The 18594-nt window shown below is 35.7% G+C and overlaps 8 protein-coding genes across 8 annotated transcripts; 4 read left to right on the forward strand and 4 right to left on the reverse strand.

Annotated features, from left to right (window-relative positions):
- Nucleotides 1-48: 48 nt before the first annotated feature.
- Nucleotides 49-1568, reverse strand: BX664DRAFT_284435 (uncharacterized protein). The gene is made up of 4 exons (XM_051541636.1): nucleotides 1526-1568; nucleotides 1398-1448; nucleotides 1174-1327; nucleotides 49-1102 (listed from the first exon to the last, which is right to left on the reverse strand). The coding sequence occupies exons 1-4, from the start codon at nucleotides 1535-1537 to the stop codon at nucleotides 99-101; spliced, it is 1221 nt and encodes a 406-aa protein (XP_051397398.1). The 5' UTR covers nucleotides 1538-1568; the 3' UTR covers nucleotides 49-98.
- Nucleotides 1569-1918: 350 nt separating this feature from the next.
- On the forward strand, nucleotides 1919-2696 carry BX664DRAFT_316769 (putative 60S ribosomal protein L27A; the record flags this gene model as incomplete). Its single annotated transcript, XM_051542727.1, has 4 exons — nucleotides 1919-1945; nucleotides 2118-2426; nucleotides 2499-2604; nucleotides 2677-2696. The coding sequence occupies 4 exons, from the start codon at nucleotides 1919-1921 to the stop codon at nucleotides 2694-2696; spliced, it is 462 nt and encodes a 153-aa protein (XP_051397399.1).
- Nucleotides 2697-3780: 1084 nt separating this feature from the next.
- BX664DRAFT_338969 (ubiquitin family-domain-containing protein) lies at nucleotides 3781-4423 on the forward strand. Its single transcript, XM_051546541.1, has 2 exons — nucleotides 3781-4370; nucleotides 4407-4423. The coding sequence occupies exon 1, from the start codon at nucleotides 3823-3825 to the stop codon at nucleotides 4318-4320; it is 498 nt and encodes a 165-aa protein (XP_051397400.1). The 5' UTR covers nucleotides 3781-3822; the 3' UTR covers nucleotides 4321-4370; nucleotides 4407-4423.
- A 119-nt stretch (nucleotides 4424-4542) lies between these two features.
- On the reverse strand, nucleotides 4543-5612 carry BX664DRAFT_338970 (uncharacterized protein). Its single transcript, XM_051546542.1, has 2 exons — nucleotides 5012-5612; nucleotides 4543-4902 (listed from the first exon to the last, which is right to left on the reverse strand). The coding sequence occupies exons 1-2, from the start codon at nucleotides 5564-5566 to the stop codon at nucleotides 4894-4896; spliced, it is 564 nt and encodes a 187-aa protein (XP_051397401.1). The 5' UTR covers nucleotides 5567-5612; the 3' UTR covers nucleotides 4543-4893.
- A 70-nt stretch (nucleotides 5613-5682) lies between these two features.
- BX664DRAFT_338974 (uncharacterized protein) lies at nucleotides 5683-6428 on the forward strand. The gene is made up of 3 exons (XM_051546543.1): nucleotides 5683-6079; nucleotides 6148-6246; nucleotides 6314-6428. The coding sequence occupies exons 1-3, from the start codon at nucleotides 5728-5730 to the stop codon at nucleotides 6319-6321; spliced, it is 459 nt and encodes a 152-aa protein (XP_051397402.1). The 5' UTR covers nucleotides 5683-5727; the 3' UTR covers nucleotides 6322-6428.
- A 10-nt stretch (nucleotides 6429-6438) lies between these two features.
- On the reverse strand, nucleotides 6439-13816 carry BX664DRAFT_301151 (uncharacterized protein; the record flags this gene model as incomplete). Its single annotated transcript, XM_051542375.1, has 8 exons — nucleotides 6439-6768; nucleotides 6856-6984; nucleotides 7049-10368; nucleotides 10484-11523; nucleotides 11626-12207; nucleotides 12352-13280; nucleotides 13365-13515; nucleotides 13564-13816. 8 exons carry the CDS (start codon nucleotides 13814-13816, stop codon nucleotides 6633-6635), a joined length of 6540 nt encoding a protein of 2179 aa, XP_051397403.1. The 3' UTR covers nucleotides 6439-6632.
- Nucleotides 13817-14718: 902 nt separating this feature from the next.
- BX664DRAFT_338980 (uncharacterized protein) lies at nucleotides 14719-16886 on the forward strand. The gene is made up of 6 exons (XM_051546544.1): nucleotides 14719-14994; nucleotides 15095-15751; nucleotides 15850-16147; nucleotides 16206-16351; nucleotides 16458-16683; nucleotides 16753-16886. Exons 1-6 carry the CDS (start codon nucleotides 14761-14763, stop codon nucleotides 16803-16805), a joined length of 1614 nt encoding a protein of 537 aa, XP_051397404.1. The 5' UTR covers nucleotides 14719-14760; the 3' UTR covers nucleotides 16806-16886.
- Nucleotides 16887-17329: 443 nt separating this feature from the next.
- On the reverse strand, nucleotides 17330-18593 carry BX664DRAFT_361051 (uncharacterized protein). Its single transcript, XM_051548215.1, has 3 exons — nucleotides 18323-18593; nucleotides 18148-18244; nucleotides 17330-18074 (listed from the first exon to the last, which is right to left on the reverse strand). Exons 1-3 carry the CDS (start codon nucleotides 18562-18564, stop codon nucleotides 17451-17453), a joined length of 963 nt encoding a protein of 320 aa, XP_051397405.1. The 5' UTR covers nucleotides 18565-18593; the 3' UTR covers nucleotides 17330-17450.
- Between the last annotated feature and the right edge of the window lies 1 nt (nucleotide 18594).

The raw sequence follows: 18594 nt of genomic DNA on the forward strand, positions 1-18594 counted from the left end.
GTGCCTTTATTCTATATTTCAAACAAACAAAATAAATCAATAGAATACAGTCTAATCTAAACGATAGGAGGAGAAGTCAAAAGAATATATCCGGTTGTTTACTTGAAGATCTTGCCATCAGCGAAACCTTCGACTTCCCAGGCCATGTACTTGTAGATTTCTTCCTTCTTTTCTTCGTATTGGGAGGGTTCAATCTTAACAAAGTTGTAAGAACCGAAATCGGCAGCATCGTACACTTCGAAAGGCACTTCTTGACCACGGATAAGGAAGTAACCAGAGATAGTGTTGTTATTGTTTTCACCGCACACCACCAAAGAACCAAAGGCATACTTTCTGGCCATTTCCAAACGAGCGAAGAAACCACCGATCAAGTTGTTAGACATGAAGACCAAGGTGAGTTCATCATTGTACTTGTAATCAACCTTCCAGAGAGAGTAACCTTCAGGATCATGATGTTCCCAGAACCACTTCATAGCGACATCAGAGTCGTTGTTAGAATACATACGCTTCCATTCATCCATGATAAACTTGGAGGGGGGCAAAAGATCCAACTTGGACTTGGGCTTAGGAGCAGGCTTGGCAGGTTCTTCATCATCAGCAGCAGGAGCAGCAGCCTTCTTTTCCTTCTTGGGAGTTTCTTGCTTCTTAGTTTCCTTCTTTTCCTTCTTAGGAGGAGTATACTTCAAGGGAGTTTCACACAATTCAATATCACCAAGGAATTCCTTGAAATGCTTCTTGGCAACAAGGGTAGTGAAATAACGAGTGACATTCTTGTATTCAGAGCGGATGGACTTGTCAAACACGGTCTTGAAACCAATAACTAAGGCAGTGACAACAGCAATATCAGCATAGGTAACATCTTCACCAACAAGGTAGGTCTTGGTCAACAAGATCTTGTTCAAAGCATCCAAACCACGCTTGGCCTTTTCGATAGCAGCATCATGAGCAGGCTTGAGGTAAGGATAGTAACCCATGAGAGGATAGATCCAGGCACCGAGGTGAGCACTGATTTCATTTTCAGCAAAGAGAACAAATTGAAGAACTTGAGCTTTTTCAGCAGCAGTGGTACCAAGAAGAGTGGAATCTTCCTTTTGGAGAGCAGCTAGAGAATAACAAAAAAAAAACGCGTCATGAGCAATTTCATTCAATATAAAACATATATGTTATTCTTACCATAGTAACCAAAGGCAGAGGATTCGAACAAGTTGACTTCAGCACTTTCAAAAACAGGTACCTTACCCAAGGGGAACTTAGCATAGAAAGCTTCATCACGGTCCTTGTGAAGGTCAAAGTCCTTTTGTTCGATGGTCAAACCATTGTAAGCAGCCTATTTTAAATATAATGTATAAGTGAATGAGTTTAAATGGTCAGATATTCTAATGTCATTTAGAACTTACAGCAATTTGAGCCTTAGCAGTGCGAGGATTGCCGGGATAAGAGGAGATAGTCTACAAATCGAAAAAAAAATAGAATATTTAAATACAATATTCGATGGAATTAAAAGTGATATGTTTTTTAAGCTTACTCCAAGAGACATGATGGATGGATGGATGGATGGATGGATGGATAAAATAGAGTAGAAAAGGTGCAAGTTCCTGAAGAGCTTTGAAAAAATTAAGTCGGTAATTGAAATCAGGCAATCAGCTTGGATGGGCCAGCCAGGAAATCCAAATTTGTTTCTCTTCTTTCATTATATCAACATGGTAAAGCAACTTAAAAAAGATAAAAATGCTGGGAATACGAATTCAATAATCGATGGATGAACGAATATACGAATAAATATATGTGATGGATGGATGGATGGATGGATGGATGGATGGACGAACCAATTATTTCTTGATGAATAAATATATATATATATATATATATAATGTATGCAATTGGATGAATGGGGATTCAAACCGATAAACATTTTCGAATGGATAATACATTTATAGTTATATTGGTCAAACGAATTTCAACAATTTTAACAACAAATACTATATTCGACAAGTAATAATATCGTCATATATATAGTCATCCATCTATTTTTTGTATTTCTCAGCTCTTGATGAATGATACTTATTATTATTCTCGACTAATAATAATTCTTTTTCTTTTTATTATGTATACATTAGCCTACTAGACTCCATCACAACAGAAAGAAGCGTGGACATGTGTCTGCCGGTCACGGTCGTGTTGGCAAGCACAGAAAGCATCCTGGTGGTCGTGGTCTTGCTGGTGGTCAACATCATCATCGTATCAACATGGATAAATACCATCCTGGTTACTTTGGTAAGGTCGGTATGCGTCATTTCCACTTGAAGAAGAATCCTACCTGGCGTCCTGTTGTCAATTTGGATCAAATCTGGACTTTGGCTGGTGAAGGTGTCCGTGAACAATACAAGAACACTGAAAAGGTGCCTGTTATTGATGCTCTTCAAAATGTAAGTTGGATAGGAATTAGGGAGATGATTTATTATCTTATTTTTTTTTCTTTGACCCCTTTATAAATGTAGGGTTATGGCAAGGTCTTGGCTAAGGGTCGTGTTAATCAACCTGTTATTGTTCGTACTCGATTTGTCTCCCGTCGTGCTGAAGAAAAGATCAAGGCTGCTGGTGGTGGTAAGGATGATGAAAAAGAAAATGTTGATAATTCTTTTAATAATAATATTTTATTTTATTTTATTTCTATAGTTGTCGAACTTATTGCCTAAAGTATTAGATTAGTTTTTTTTTTATTATTTCTTCAAATAAAAATGTATAGTTACAGATGATTGGATTAGTTATCAATGAAATTTAAATATAGTATGAAGGACAGACTGCATGAATTAGATAGGAATATCAAATAGCACGTGGTTATCTGCAATGAATAAACATCGGATCATAACCTATTTTAAGCAAGTGGGATAAATCGGGATCTCAACCCGCCAAGGAAAAAAGGTACAATATTCAATCATTATGATAACCAATAAATATTACTTCATCAGTACTATATATATATATAAGAAGAAGAAGAAGAAGAAAAAAAGAAGTTTGAATTGAGTCAATAGATTTATAAGATATTAAAATTATTGGTTTATATCATGCAATCAATATGCCATCTAATGCTTGTTTATTCTAATATATCATTTAATTACTATATTGATCAAAAACAATATATTTATTTACAAAGATTCTTTTTTCCTTAAAAAGACATTGATGATAGTCCTAAAAACATTCATTGGTCATACAACCATATCATGTCGTCATAGTATTTATTCAAAAAAAAAAAAAAAAGAAAAAAAAACTAAATGAAGAATATAATGAATCTTTGAATCTTTTATACAACTATCATCATTGTTTTTTTTTTTTTTTAAGTTGCAGGTTTGGAACAATGAAAACCTTTTTCCGTTTAATCTATTCTCATTGGTACAAACAATGAGTGAAGGAGGAGGGGGAAAAAGTGATGGAAAGGGAACTTGCTGGAATCATCATTTGATTGGTCCTTCGGCCTTTGAACTAATACAAGCAGAAAAAAAAATATAAAAAGGGTTTTTTTTTTCTGGTGTGATTACGTTTTTTTTTTTTTCATTAATTTTTTTTTTCCTTTTTATTATTATCACAACTATTAACATGCAAATCTTTGTAAAGACTCTTACCGGCAAGACTATTACTTTGGAAGTGGAATCTTCTGACTCTATTGACAATGTTAAACAAAAGATTCAAGATAAAGAAGGTATTCCTCCTGATCAACAAAGACTCATCTTTGCTGGGAAACAATTAGAAGATGGACGAACACTATCAGACTATAATATTCAAAAGGAATCTACTCTTCATTTGGTACTTCGTCTACGTGGTGGTATGCAAATCTTCGTTAAGACTCTGACTGGCAAGACTATCACTTTAGAAGTTGAATCCTCTGATTCTATCGACAATGTTAAACAAAAGATTCAAGATAAGGAAGGGATCCCACCTGATCAACAACGACTTATTTTTGCTGGAAAACAATTAGAAGACGGACGTACATTATCAGATTATAATATTCAAAAGGAATCTACTCTTCATTTAGTATTACGATTACGAGGTGGTACCAATGATGATAACAAGATAAATCAACAATCATCATCATCATCAACACCTAAGACAATAACAACTAGAAAACGCTGCGCATTTGGTTCCTGTTCTGATAAACCTGTCAAGATCATTGGTGATTGCCGTTATTGTGAATCCAAGTTTTGTGCTCGACATCGATTACCTGAAGCTCATGCTTGTGTGAATCTGACTAGTTGTCGTCAAGCTGCTCATGAAAGGAATAGTATGAAATTACTTAGTGAACGATGTGTAGCTAGCAAAGTATAAATATTAGTCTTAGTTTCATCATCTCCCTTTTTTTTTTTTTTGTCAATTTTGTGTATATGATCTTTTATCCCCTTTCCTCATTCATCTTTTTTTTTTTTTTATACTTTTAATCATTGAAAGTATTCTCGATAGATTTTTATTCAATCAAATAAAAATAAAAAAAAATATTCAAAAATTTCTTTGTTTCTTTTTATTTGTGTAATTTATCTTTCTTTTTTTTTTTTTGTTTTTCTTGGCTTTTTGAATGATGGATACTAAATCGGAGCTGAAAGAAACCTACTTTTTTTAGAAGACAATGGGATGATGGATGATTGTCTGCATGTCTGGATGAACGATATTCCTTCCCGATTTGATTTTTATAGAGAGCGGAAAAAGTAGGTTTCTCTTTCTTTGAAAGACATTTCCGTCACACATAGCAGCATTTTTATTTGTTTTATAGAATGCATCATCCTATGTTATTCATGCATCTTTCTGTCATCATTTTTTATCCATAGCGTGATTTATCATCCCTATCAAAAAATCATCCTCCATCTGATATCATCGGGTTGTCACTGTTCATGATTAAATCCTATTTCAAGCAATGTAATAAATGCTCATAAAAATTTCTATTTTATTTTTACAGATTTCTATAAAAACAACGAATATAAACTATTTTGACTATCTAAACTGGTTTTCTTGATAAAATTTGGAGATCCAATCCAAATGGAAGCATAGTATCCTTATACCTTGTAAAATGTTGCATCACTTGCTGTTGTTGTTCCAATTGACTAGCAAAGGTGGTCAAGACAAGTCTAGTGTGTTGATCATAATAAACGACTTCACGCATCGTAGGTAATTCATCCATGGAACGAGGTAAACGACCCGGATAATCCAATAATGTTGCCAGTTGTTCTTCCGACATGTGCAGTTGTTCTTGCTGAAGAAGGTGAGATGTTGTTTTCGTTCGTACAAGGAGAAACATCCATTGGCCATCTATTTCAGGAGTATATAGTTGTCGCTTCACTAGTACACTGTTGACAAGCAAGTTGTTGTATTGGTCCATCCAAGGTCGAACAACCTGGTCAATATAGTCAGGAAGAGCTGTGATAACATCAAATAGGACCATGGGTTTAAGTCCACACAGATAAAAGCCTACTTCTCCATACATATACAAGTCATGTGTGGTGATATCTGTCAACGTGTTGAAAAAATTCTGTTCATATTGTCGATATATTTGAATAGCATGTTTTATAACAGTTGCTTCCATCCATAGATTCTAAACCAAGATAAAAAAAAAAAAAAAAAGAGAAAAAGAAAAGAGGGATAAAAATGACCGGGGAGTGAAAAAAAAGTGGCTTTTTTTTTTGGCTTAATTATGCATTTTTTTCTTTTTTCTTTTTTTTTTTTTTTCTTTTCCTTCTTTACAACATGGCGAAATCAAAGGCAACTCCACCGAAAACGACAGAAAACAAGTCTGACACTAAAAACAGTGAAATTGATGATATCTTTGCCACCAAGACCATCACCAACAAACAACAAGACACTCCCACATTGACGAAATCACAAAAACGCAAACAAAAGAAAAAGGCCGCTCAAGCAACAGAGACAGCAACTGATCAAAAGACGAATGATAGTGAAGATGAACATAAGGTCCAAGAAGTGATCTTTGCTCAATTAGCAGCAGCCAAAAGTTTGAAGCGGAAGACTGCCCCTCCTCCTCCTCCTTCTTCTTCCTCAATAGACGATGATGCCTTTGGTGACTCTAGAGGCAAAAAAGCAAGTAAGTCAGGGTGAAAAATAAAAAGTTTTATTTGGAAAAGGATTGTCTCATTTGTTATTTATTTGTAGAACGCATGACAGATGATGGATACCCTCTTTTTGATGTCAAGGATTTACGGATAGGTGAAGGAAAAGATACTCCTGATTGTCCTTTTGATTGCCAATGTTGTAAGTGATTTTTTGATGTTTCTAGTGAATTCCTGATTGGACTAACTTTATTTTCTAATGAATTTAGGTTTCTGATCGTAATCCATAATGATGTTTTTAGTTGGAATACTCTGTTGTATAGTAGTAGCATATTTGTAATTAGTGATAGAAGAAATAAAATATCTGTAGATACAGTAGTAAAATCTTTATTTGAAGTGATTGTATAATTGGATAAAAAAAAAAAAAGAAGATAGTATAGATATATGTTTGTGTACAATGGAGTTTTGTAAAGAAATAAATAAATAAATCAAAGGGATAAAGTTGGGATGAAAAAAGAAAAAATATGTCAAGAGTGTGTACAAAGATAAAAGTAAGAATAATAAAATACATCATCATGAATGATAAAACTACCAATTTTCCCAACGTTGATAATTGTAAGATACCTCCATACGTCTTCTTACAAATGCTGGAATAGAATGAGATAACCACATTTGTCGAAGTTGTTCATACCGTTTGGAATTGAGATATTGAGGTGCACCACGTCTAAAGATAGGAAGACAAAAAAAAAAAAAAAGTCAGTTATTATCAAAAATTATCATCCATTCTTTTTTTTTTTTTATATAAACTTACTTTAGGAATAGATCTACTTCACCATGAGCATCAAGATAAGGAGCGCTCATGATAGTGCCACCATTATCATGTAGAAACAAAATAAAACATTCTTTGATCACCATGTAAATACCAATTTCACCACCACACCTATTTCGAATAAATAAATAAAAATTGAATCCTTGATTTTTTTTTTTGGAAATCATTTACTTACATTCGCATATGAGTATTACATTCACCACGGTCTCTAGTCATACAACAATATCGACGTGCACATACAAAAGTACCACACATCAAACAAAGAGCAGGATCTTCAGGAATTGTCTTACAGTTTCGACACACTCGTCTAGAACTTTCATCAAAGAGTTGATCCATACGATAAGGTAAAGATACCATCGAGAAAGGAGTAGGAAGGTTGAGATTCAATTGTACCAATCGAGCATAAGCTGGCGTCTGTCCTCCTTTCATTACCATTCCTGCAGACGATGAGGAGGATTCATTAATGGGTTGCATATTCAATGAATGATCACGATAATGTTGACACCATGTCGTAAGAATTTGTTGTTCAAAATCTTCCAATGAAAATAATTGGTCAAAAGCAGGGAGCCGTAAGATAGAGAGAAGATGATTGTATTCATCCAAAGTCGAGTTTTTCTTGTCAATATCTTCATCCAAACCGAGGTCATCATTTGGAGATTGAGGTACAAAACCATGATGAACAACCATCAGGAATAAACATTTGCGGAGAAAAGGTAAAGTAAATGTATGAATCAGAGCCACCAATACCTGAGGATCAATTTGACGGAAAAAGTCTTCCACAAAGCTGGATGGTACCTCCAATATCTGCATGATGCTTTCAGCAAATTGTCGTACTGATGTAGCAGTCGTCGTATTGTCATTCCAAGTTTCGCTTGTCATCACTTGTTGTAAACTTTCCATCACACGGACATCCTCCATTTGTTCACTACCAGTTAGTCCTTGCATCAAAGCAATCACAGTCTTGGTGATTTCCGCTAATAATAAAAGCCGCATAAGGTGATGCACTTCCAATCCACAATCATCATCATTCAATACACAAAAACCAAGTCGAGTCAGAACACTGAAAGGATCGTCACAAAGAAGAGGAGTAATATGAGGCTTGTCAACACCATCTGCTGAGAAAGGAAGATCTTGATACATCACTTGACGAAGAGTAGATAATGCCAATCGTTTCATGCTGTGTCGATTTTCGGAAATCATGTTGATGTTTAATGCTTTCGGTAACAGATCATTGGTTTTGGCGAGGATTTTGAGTAGAGTTTGTGTTTGAATCGAGATGCCATCCAAAAAGGTTCCAGTATATTCTACAGTCAGATCACGTTTACTTGATGATTCATCCACACCACGTTGTCCGATTTCGATGGATGCAATGGTGTAAGCATACATATCAAAAAGTTGCATCAAAGGTTTTCTCGTATCCACTATTAATAGTTGAGAATCCATCTTGTCATTCGCCCTGATCATTTCCAAAGTCTTCATCAATTGTTGGTAGAGTTCCGAGAGAGATTCTAATTTATCGGGTGTCAGGTTGGCGTCATGATTATTGATGATGGCAGCAGCAGAGTCTGAAAGTAAAGATGATGAATGAAAAGCTCCAGGGATCTGAGTAGTGGGTTCTTCTTGATGTCGCTGTTGAGAATAATGTTGAATTGCATCATCAAGACGTTCACCTGTTAGTTCATATCGAGAATGAGGAGCCATCACACCAGGGAAGGATTCTGTCTTGCCTTTCCATACCACAGGTAAAAGAGTGTTGCCAAGAGCCTTGCACAGAGGACATAAAAATCGTCGACGAGGAGCAAAAGTTGGCATGATTTCTCGCAATGAACCTAACACTTCGTTTTCAACTGATGCTTGATAGTTCTTGAAACATTGAGCATGCATCAGATGACCACAAGATGATACTTGAGCACCAGCAAAATGAGCATCAGAAGGGAATCCATGAAGATCTGTCTTTTGACCAGGGATGGCTTCAGTACGTTCAATAGCAGGGTTTTTTCCTTGAGCAGTTTCACAAATATCCACCAATATATTCGAATTCTTCAAAGGAGTTTGTCGAAGAATATGTGAGTTTTGAATAAGTCCCAAGACACCATAAAGTTTATTCCGGTCGAGTTCTTCTTGACAGACAATGCAGGTGCCAGCAGGAAAATGACATAGTCGTTCAACTTCTAATTCACCGTCTACTGTTTCAGGAAGAATATCATTCTTGGTCATATCATCGTTTCCATCTTCAAAAGCAGCAAGTTCGTCATCATCTTCATCATCGTAGAGTTCTCCATGTTGTGACATAAATTGAGATTGTGCCTGAGCAAATTGAGACATAATAGCCGCTTGACGAGCCTTTGCCGCAGCCTTCTTTCTTTCGTATTCAGATTGTGCGCTTGATGCTGTTTGATTAGCTTCTGCTACTGCTGCTGCTTGGTCGAATGCTTGTCGCCATTCTCTAATAATTGATTTTGCCTCATCCGATCCTTGTTGCTCAATTTTTTCAACGATGAAGTGTAGTCGCTTGTGCACGTGTTTCAAATCATTGTCGTCTAAACATTTAAGTAAAACTGTAAGTAGTGTGGTGTGAATGCGTTCAATACTGTTGATAGTGATGGCGTATTCCTTTGTAATAGCGTGATGAATAAATCCAGATTGTCGCTCAATGTCGTCAGATGTCTCCATTGCTTCAGCACGTTGTTTTCCTTTTGTATCACGAGATGTTTGTGTTCGATCTTCTGTTGTCACTGCCAGCATGGCCAAATAGAGTGTGGTTTCTAGTACAGTGTCGCTTGGATTGGGAGAAACCTTGGTATTCCATAATGCATGTGTGATGATTTGGCATAGAGTAGCTGAATGTAAAAAGTCACCCAAATGAGTAAATGGTCCAGATTCAATGTTGACGAGTTGGGGTATCACCATGAATTCTTCCTTGTCATCAAGTTTTTCATCAGGATGGTGTTTCTTCCAGTGTTTTCGTAACGCTTCAAGTGCTTCTTCACGGTGATTACGAGTAAAGTGCCAAAAGTAAGGATCCAGTTCACTATAAAATTCATCCTTGAGTTCGTATAATCCATGATCATTCAATCCATCCGGAGCCTTGTAAGTAGCCAAAGTATCAAGTATCGTTTCAAAGGATTCGTTTTCACTAAGACTTTCCGGAACCAATTTCACAAGTTCAGAATAAGCCAAACTAGAAATACCCAAGTATTGAATGATAGATCGTCGAATTTGATCTTCAGTAGACATAGCTGAAGCGTATCCACGTTCAGTTGCACAAATAGCCAAAAGATTTAGAAATTCTTCCACAATGAATATAAGTTGACTTGCTTCATAATCTGGATGAGCTTTGTGAGTTTTTCCATTAAACCAGTTCCATAACTTGAATCGATCCAACATGGTCACCAAAAGATGATCAGGATTCGTAGCAACAAAACCAACTTGTAATAGATAAATGTCCCGATCAAACGTATTTTCACGCACACTGATATCACGATATGTTCTAGCCTAATATCGCGAGTGTCAGAAATAAAAAAAAAAAAAAAAAAAAAAAAAAAAAAAAAAAAGAGAGAAGGGGTTCATCAGTATCATAATTAGCGTATGTATGTAAATCTGTTCTTACCTGATTCCGAATACCATAACCATTTCTAACCCAAACTCCACAGTTGATTTGAGCCAGCATAACAATAGTACGTAAAGGATAATCCAATATGGTCAAGAACAAATCATAAGGTAACTGAGACGAAGGCATCTGAATCATCTGTTTAAATCCACCAGTCCATCCAAGATCAGCCAAGAGATCAGCTTGTAATAATGAGATATGTTCCAACAGTTCAGACAATAGCCAATGGAAAGGATGATGAAAAGAGACAGGTTCCTTCGCAACATCATAATCCACCACATCAAATGTTCCAGAATAAGGTGTTTTGATAGTTTGGAATTTTTGTTGATTGACACCACGGATAAGAAGTTGTGCACCACCATCGTTTGCAGCAGAGATATCGCCTTCTATACTTTGTTGTTCAGTTGATTTGTGAGGATCCCATTCGCCAATTTGATGTAATACTCGATAGATGGACCGACATAGATTTCGAGCTGCTTCCGCCGTTGTCAATTTATCAGAGGTTGGTGAAGAAGATAATAGATGAGGAGAAAAGCAACCAGCAAAGAGACGACAGAGCTTGGATACTTGTAATGTCACATTAAATGCACTAACCCAGGAACTTGATTCGTATTCAACATGAGTGTCCATTTGGCGTTCTAAAGGATCCATGGCTTGAAATTGGTACAATACATCCAAGAAATGTCGCAGATACACAGGTCCTTGAGATACTTCCACTCTGACAAGATCGGCATTCAGTACATATCGTAGATCAAAAAAGGTATAGGCATAGCGATGTCGAGTGATGGATCTTGAACGACAATCTACTTGCATCTTGCGATAGTTTTCAGGTAATAACATGTGAATATGATCTGTCAAAAAGAAGTTGGATAAAATAGAACTGACAATGCCAAAAAATTTGTATTCCTTGACCAACATCCAAGCAACCGTAGGGACCGTCAATAATTGTACCGATAGTGAGCTAACAGAGTGTTCTGGTTCACGATCCTTAAAAAAGAAAGCATCCACCAAATCAGGATAGTTGCGAGCAAATCGAGTACCTAAAAAAAAAAAAAAAAAAAAAAAAATCAACAATAGAGTGAGTCATCTATCCTCTCTCCTTTTTTTTTTTTTTTTTTTTTTTTTGTTTTGTCCTTGCTTACCTAGTACAGGACGATAGTCAAAATTTGAAATCAAAGTACCAATCAAAATATCCTTGATAGAAGCACGAGCTAGTTTCCATAACCGAAGATCGAATTGTAAAAGATAATCTAGTCGAAGTTTCCGCTTGAATTCCTTCTTCAGTGATTTGTTGGCTTCAGATACAGGTTTTGATGGAGATGATAAAGGAATACCTAGGGATTGTGCTAATTCACGTTCAAATTTATCCAGTTTCTCTGTATGGGCCAGCCATTCATCCAAATCGTAACCAATATCAACAATATCCGATTGCTGTTTCTTTTGTTGTGTGGTATTTGAATGTCGACGTCGAGTACTGCCGGGTTGTTCTAATAATGTACTAGTTGTATCAGCAGCAGAAGCAGCAGTAGTAATTTGTTGAGGATGGTTGTTATCGTCGGAACTGACGGAATGTTGGGTAGTCGTTACAGAAGAGTTGTTGGGGTCATTAATAACTTCAGAAAAAAGGCGTGTCAAAGCAGTCGAAGTAGTAGCATCATGCATTTCAATATCGTCATCAGCATCATGATATTCTGTATCATCATTGTCATCACTACCATTGTCTTCTTCAATGACTTCGTCACCATCTTCATCATCGTCACCGTCATGCCATATATTATTATCATCAGCGATAATTTCGTCTATATCTTCCAAGTCAAGTATATGAGCGTCCATCATAGGTAAAGGTTGCATCAAAAATGTAGGATTACCATCTTCGTCCACATCACCATCATCTTCATCATCATCAGGAATATCCATTTCTTGAGCGTCAAAATCATCATCAGTGTCAACATCCATTCTACGCCCACGTCTTGATCGAGTAGATAAAGCAGCGAGATCCGGTCGTAAAGTCCATTCTTCACATAAAACTTTACATAAAGTATCACGTAAAATAGATGTACCACCTTCCACAGAGGTAAAGAACTTGAAGCGTCCACTAACAAGATCTTTGAGCCACTCCAATAAAAGACCACATATTTCTTCTCGTAGTGTATTTTCAGTCGATCTTACAGTAACTGCCAAGTTGATACTATTGATTTGTAAGGCTACTTTCATCGCTTCCTTGAGATTTTCAGAGATAAGAATAACATGTCGACCATAAGCATCCACATTTTCCGCCACTTTTTGCGCTGCCGCCTTTGAGCACTTGGTTGCCCTTACTACAATATCGTTTACTTCTTCAAAAGAATGGCGTTCATCATTCCACAATACACATGAGTAAGCAGATCTTCGTTCTTTACTTGTATCACGAATACCAAGAGCAGCATGAGATTCTTCACAATCTTTCAATACATCCATAATTGAGCCTGGTGATACATCTTCTGGAGAGGCAGCAAATGTTTCTAAGAGATAATCCAACACAACAGCAATGGTGTCATGAATAGAATTGAGTAGTTCAGTAGGGATAGTATCATAAGGTTCCATGGTGGGTCGAACTATCTTGACACCGGCATCATTATGGGTTGCTGATAATGAGTGAATACGACATTCGAGAGGAATTTTCCAAGCTTCCGGATCTCCACAATCACAACATCCACCTGCACCTCGGCTAATCCAAATTTTTACATCATGTCCATCATGGTTAGTTGCGTGAAAACATCTTGAACACATAACACAAGTATCATCCAATCCACAGTTTCTAAAAAAAAAAAAAAAAAAAAAAAAAAAAAAAAGTAAGCTTCTTATTTTTTTTTAAAAAAAAAAATTAAAATATATCATTTACCTGCAACGATAAACACTTTCACCTTTCTTGAACAAATGACCACATTGTTTTCCACGTTGAGATTCCCAATATTCAGGCTCGTCTTGAGTAGAGTCTACCAGGACATTATCAGGATTCGATTGTATAATATTCATAGAGGTATCATCATTGTCTTCAGTATCGTGTCCACTACTACTAGCGCTACTATTACCAGTAGTACCCACAGCACCAAATAAGTCATGTCTTTCCAAAAGTTGAGTCAAAGATTCATTGTCGGTTAAACCTTCCTTGAAGAAGTAGCGTTGCATCCAGTCGAGGTTGTTACTCCATAAAGACCGATAACAATTGGAAAGGATTTGTTTTTCGTTACCTCGTTGAAGTTTGTCCTTGAATACACTTGGAGCGTCGATCAGAAACCTCCTCAACAAGTCTGGTGTGAGCGGAGCAGCAGAACCAGTTGGAGCAGACGACATGTTGCTTGCCGTTGCTGAGGATTGGGACATGGTTTTGTAATATATAAAAGAAAAACAAGAAAAAAAGTACAAATGACAAGTGAAATAAAAAGAGAGTGAGAGAGAAAGTGAAAAGAAAAAAAAAATATGGAAAACGCAAGACAAACGTTTGTTTTTTCTCTATTTTCAACATCCGACTAGACAAACTGTTCTCCACAAGCAGCCTTCATTGGTCATTCTTTTTCAATCATGATAATCCTATCATCATAAATAATTCATCATCACATTATAAGAGATATATAAAAAGGAGATTCTAATTAGGAATCTTTCTTTGGAATACATCATATGAATCTCCATGAAAAAAAAAAGAAAGAGTCAATGACTACAGTATAAAAATCGTCATCATTATCATCATCATCATCATATATTATCGCGTCATTCTAAGGATTCTTCAACAATAGTAATAACTTGATACTAACAGGTTTACTTCTTGTTTAATATCATTGTTTCGGGGGATCATCAATGGCATGAATAGTGGTGAAACATGAAATATATTATACCACTCAATTTTATCCCGCAAAAATATTGTCATTGTAACTTTAGTATTGATTTATGCTAGATGAATAAGCCACTCGGTTAACCTTTTCATATTTGGAGTCATTTTCTATAGAATTTATATTTTACGTAAACAACAAGGATGTCATCTGTAATTTATTTTGATTTTCCAACTTGTAATAAAGACAAATCAATCAAACATATTCAATTTTTTCATTCGGAGCAGTCTGTTCACCATCTCTAAACTTTGTCTTCCCTTTTTCCCTTGTTGACTGACGGCTTTCCTTTTTGGGAACCTTTTTCCAAAAGCGTACTTTACTTTCCCACCTTGAAAATGAAAAAAGGCGTCTTTTTTTTTTTCTTTCTTTCTTTTCTTTCTTTATTTTATTTTATTTTTTTACCGATTAATCATGGCCGCCAAAACTTTTAGTGACAGACTCAAGAAATATGCTTTATATGAATGCACTGCCGATCTCTCTCACTTGCATCCTAATGAACTGACTGCCCTTAAACACTTGGTCAAGGCTGCGAATATCATTGATGACATTTATTATCGTCAACTATGGTCCGGAGCTACGGAATTACGCAAAAAGGTACTTGGAGGAGATGATGCCGAATTGAAGGAATTATTTGAAGTATACAAGGTAAGTCAATTATACACACTCACAAAATAACAATGGACGCGTTCTTTTTTTTTTTTTTTTTTTAATATTAAGCTTTTTTTTTTTTCTTGTTTATTTTTAGGGACCTTGGGCTGGTGATGACCATGATGCACCTTTTATTCCTGGTGTTCCCAAGCGACCTGGAGGTGCCAACTATTATCCTGAAGATATGACGTCTGAAGAATTCGAATCATTTGTAGCCTCATTATCACCTGAAGATCAAGTACAAGCCAGAAGTTTCTATACAGTGATTCAACGTAACAAGGAAGGCGGATTACAAATAGTACCTTATACTGAAGTCTATGGTGATTTATTGAAGCCTTTGGCCGATCAACTTATTGCTGCTGCTGAAGAATTAGAACAAGTACCTATTCATAAAGGAAAAGATGAAACATCCAAGACAACAGTGGCTGAATTTTTACGATCTCGCGCAGCTTCTTTCTTATCCAATGATTATGTTTCCTCTGAAGTTGACTGGCTTCATCTTGGTACTTTTAACAATCTGGAAGTCACTGTATCTGCTTACGAAGTCTACATGGATGCTGATCGTGGATTGAAAGCTGCCTATGAAATGTATCTTCATGTCCGTGATCAACATGCTTCAAGTCTCTTGGAAAAGTTCTCCGATTTGCAATATGCTGAAGATCATCTACCTGTGCCCGAACAATACAAGAACAAAGATTTGGTGCCTGCTCCCATTGTGGTGGTGAATCAATTATATGCTGGTGGTGATGTATCTGTAAGTTAAAATAAATCAGATGGAAGTGAAAAGATGAAAAAACGTTCCCTTTTTTTTTAAAAAAAAAAAAAAAAACTTTATTTATTGATATTTTCTAGGTCCCTATGACAGCAGCCTACAATCTTCCTAATGACGAAGTTGCTATCAAAAAAGCAGGAAGCAAATTGGTTTTGATCAAGAATGTTCAAGAAGGAAAATTCAAGCATGTTCTGGAACCTATTGCAAAGCAAGTATTACAAGCTGATCAGTTACAATATTTGAAAAAAGATGCATTCACCACCCATGTCTTATTACACGAAGTTTCACATTCAAATGGTTGTCATTTTACATTAAAGGGGGATACTGTCCGATCTGCACTCAAGGAACATCATTCAACTCTTGAGGAAGCAAAAGCAGGTAATCTATTTGTATATGGGATAAAATGAATAGTTCTGATATGTATTTTATTTTATAGATATTGCCGCCCTTTTTGTTTCTGATTTGATGGTAAAGAAGGGAGTGATTGATGATGTAACACAAAAGCAATTCTGGGTCACCTTTTTGGCCTCTGCTTTTAGAAGTATTCGATTTGGGATTCAAGAAGCTCATGGTCGCGGTCAGGTAAGCTGAAGAAAAAGTAGTAGTATTACTATTACATATATCGATTATGACTCCATTCTTTTTTTTTTTTTTTTTTTTTTTTTTTTTTTTTTTTTTTGCTTGGTAGGTGATTCAATTGAATTATTTGGTTGAAAAAGGTGGATTTACATTTGATCAAGATGGCATATTTGGTGTTGATTTTGACAAGATAGAACAAGCTGTGGCTGATCTCACTCATGATATCTTGGTATTGCAAGGGGATGGTGACAAGGCAGCCGTGGATGCTTTTGTCAATAAGTATGCCGTTATTGAACCAGCTACTCGAATTGCCTTGGATAGAATTGATAATTCTGGTAAGAAACAAGAAAAAGAGGAGAGGAAAAAAAAAAAGAATAGATAGATTAACATCCATTGTTTATTAGGTATTCCTGTTGATATTCGACCAATTTACCCTCTTATCAAGTCTTTGGAATAATTTAGCATATTATCCTATATAGTTGTAATTTTTATATTGGAATCAAAAAGAAATAAATTAAAATAAAATATTTGAAAACTAGATGATCAAATTAGAAATTGTAACTTTGCGACAATAGCCTCAGAAATTATCTCTTTTATTGGATGGATGTTGTAGTAGGAAGACGCTTTTTTCGAGAACAATATTATTCAAAATGAAGACGCACATGTGTGGTCGTTTTATGGTATGATTGGAGGGTGTCAGATGCGATTTTTTTTACGTATTATCGACAAGGTGACTTTTTTGATTCACTAGCAAAAGAAATAATTACAGTTAAGGCTGTGGATTCATTTTTTTTTTTTTCGAAAATTTTGGAAGTTTACAGCCAAAAATTTGAAACTCCTCAGCCAAATTTTGGCTGTAAAAAAAAATCGTCGAGGGGTCATCAGGCAATTTTTGGAAAAATGGATGAAATGCTTTAGAGTGTTAAAAGATGAAAGAAAGAGATATCGTACCCTGATGTAATGTATATAGTTAAACAAAATAATGTGATAAAAACAAAAAGACTTTTATTGATTCAAAAACTATGTACAAAAATAAAATAATATAATATAAACATGAGGATAAAGATGAATCCAATTCAAGCTAGACCGATTTGTTGTTTGTTCAAAAGTCATTTCCATAATGGGCCAACATAAACGTTAGCGCTTTTCTCGCTGTTTCTTCATCTTCGTCTTCTACATTGTCATCATCATCATCATCGTCATCATAATCATCATCTTCGAATCCAGTAGTATTATTGTTATCGTTGTTCAAATAGTCATCCATTTGAATCGAATCTTGATATTTAGAGCTATCATATTGATCTAGTGGTTCTTCAGTGGTTGTATTCTCTTCGATCGTATCAAGATGAGTTGGTGTCATTTCTTCTGATTTTGTTGTTGACCAAGGTTCTAGACATGGTGGTAAAGATAAAGTATCTATTACACTTCTTGTATCCGATCCAATTTCATCAGCCGTTTCGTATACAGAACTACCAATAGGTGATAATAACGATATGTTGCTTGTTGTGGTCGTGGAAGCAGTGTCATAAGGAGAATCGAAAGTTTGCATCCAACATTGATCATTAAGTTGTTTCAATCCGTCTTCCTGTTCCATTCGCATTGACTGTTGGTATGCTGCTGTGTCTTCGTCAAGAGAGTCTATATCATGTTGACTGAAAAGAGGTGGGACATCATCTACATCTTGTTGGGTATATTGGCACATTTGCTCTAATAGTGAATGTTCCATCTACATTAAAAAAAAAAAAACAAGGATTTGGGTTAAGAGTTGTAAAAATATATTTCTCTTTTATTAATCTAACCTGCAGTTGTTTTAATTTATCCCATAACAGTCGTTTCAGATCGAATAAAAAATGTTGATCTCGTAAAATAGATCGATATACCTTCTTGGCTCGTTTCCTTTGGAGTTTATGATATAAAAGAATGGGATTAGTCAACAAAGATAAAAAAAAAGGAAACTTGACATATCAGACTTACGCATTGGGTTGTAAAAGACCTTCTTGTATAGGTCGTTTAAAGTTGAAGTGATTCAAGGAATGATATAAGGTTTGTGGAGTTGCCAAATTCGTTGTTGTAGAACCGGTAGTGTTGGAGGATGTCGTAGATGCTAAAAGGCCAGCTTTTGATGTGTGAAGGCGTCGATGGAAATCTTGTTTGACTGCTAAAGGACGTGGTCCATCATTACTAGAAGAAGAAATAGAATAAGAGGGAGGATCCATGAAGTTTTCCAAACGGGAAAAAGAAAGATA

Source organism: Halteromyces radiatus (assembly GCF_025201355.1).
Source record: "Halteromyces radiatus strain CBS 162.75 chromosome Unknown BX664scaffold_7, whole genome shotgun sequence".
Classification (NCBI taxonomy): domain Eukaryota; kingdom Fungi; phylum Mucoromycota; class Mucoromycetes; order Mucorales; family Cunninghamellaceae; genus Halteromyces; species Halteromyces radiatus.

Bases quoted from the DNA above. Each gene is read 5' to 3' on its own strand.
- BX664DRAFT_338980 (XM_051546544.1), top strand. From the start codon at position 14,761: ATGGCCGCCAAAACTTTTAGTGACAGACTCAAGAAATATGCTTTATAT. The intron at 14,995-15,094 runs GTAAGTCAATTA...GTTTATTTTTAG, and splicing joins AATTATTTGAAGTATACAAG to GGACCTTGGGCTGGTGATGA. The intron at 16,148-16,205 runs GTAATCTATTTG...TTTATTTTATAG, and splicing joins TCTTGAGGAAGCAAAAGCAG to ATATTGCCGCCCTTTTTGTT.
- BX664DRAFT_361051 (XM_051548215.1), bottom strand. From the start codon at position 18,564: ATGGATCCTCCCTCTTATTCTATTTCTTCTTCTAGTAATGATGGACCA. The intron at 18,245-18,322 runs GTAAGTCTGATA...TAAACTCCAAAG, and splicing joins GGTCTTTTACAACCCAATGC to GAAACGAGCCAAGAAGGTAT. The intron at 18,075-18,147 runs GTTAGATTAATA...TTTTTAATGTAG, and splicing joins ATAAATTAAAACAACTGCAG to ATGGAACATTCACTATTAGA.
- BX664DRAFT_338974 (XM_051546543.1), top strand. From the start codon at position 5,728: ATGGCGAAATCAAAGGCAACTCCACCGAAAACGACAGAAAACAAGTCT. The intron at 6,080-6,147 runs GTAAGTCAGGGT...ATTTATTTGTAG, and splicing joins CTCTAGAGGCAAAAAAGCAA to AACGCATGACAGATGATGGA.
- BX664DRAFT_284435 (XM_051541636.1), bottom strand. The intron at 1,328-1,397 runs GTAAGTTCTAAA...TATTTAAAATAG, and splicing joins CTGCTAAGGCTCAAATTGCT to GCTGCTTACAATGGTTTGAC. The intron at 1,103-1,173 runs GTAAGAATAACA...GTTATTCTCTAG, and splicing joins CTCTGCCTTTGGTTACTATG to CTGCTCTCCAAAAGGAAGAT.
- BX664DRAFT_338969 (XM_051546541.1), top strand. From the start codon at position 3,823: ATGCAAATCTTCGTTAAGACTCTGACTGGCAAGACTATCACTTTAGAA.
- BX664DRAFT_338970 (XM_051546542.1), bottom strand. From the start codon at position 5,566: ATGGAAGCAACTGTTATAAAACATGCTATTCAAATATATCGACAATAT.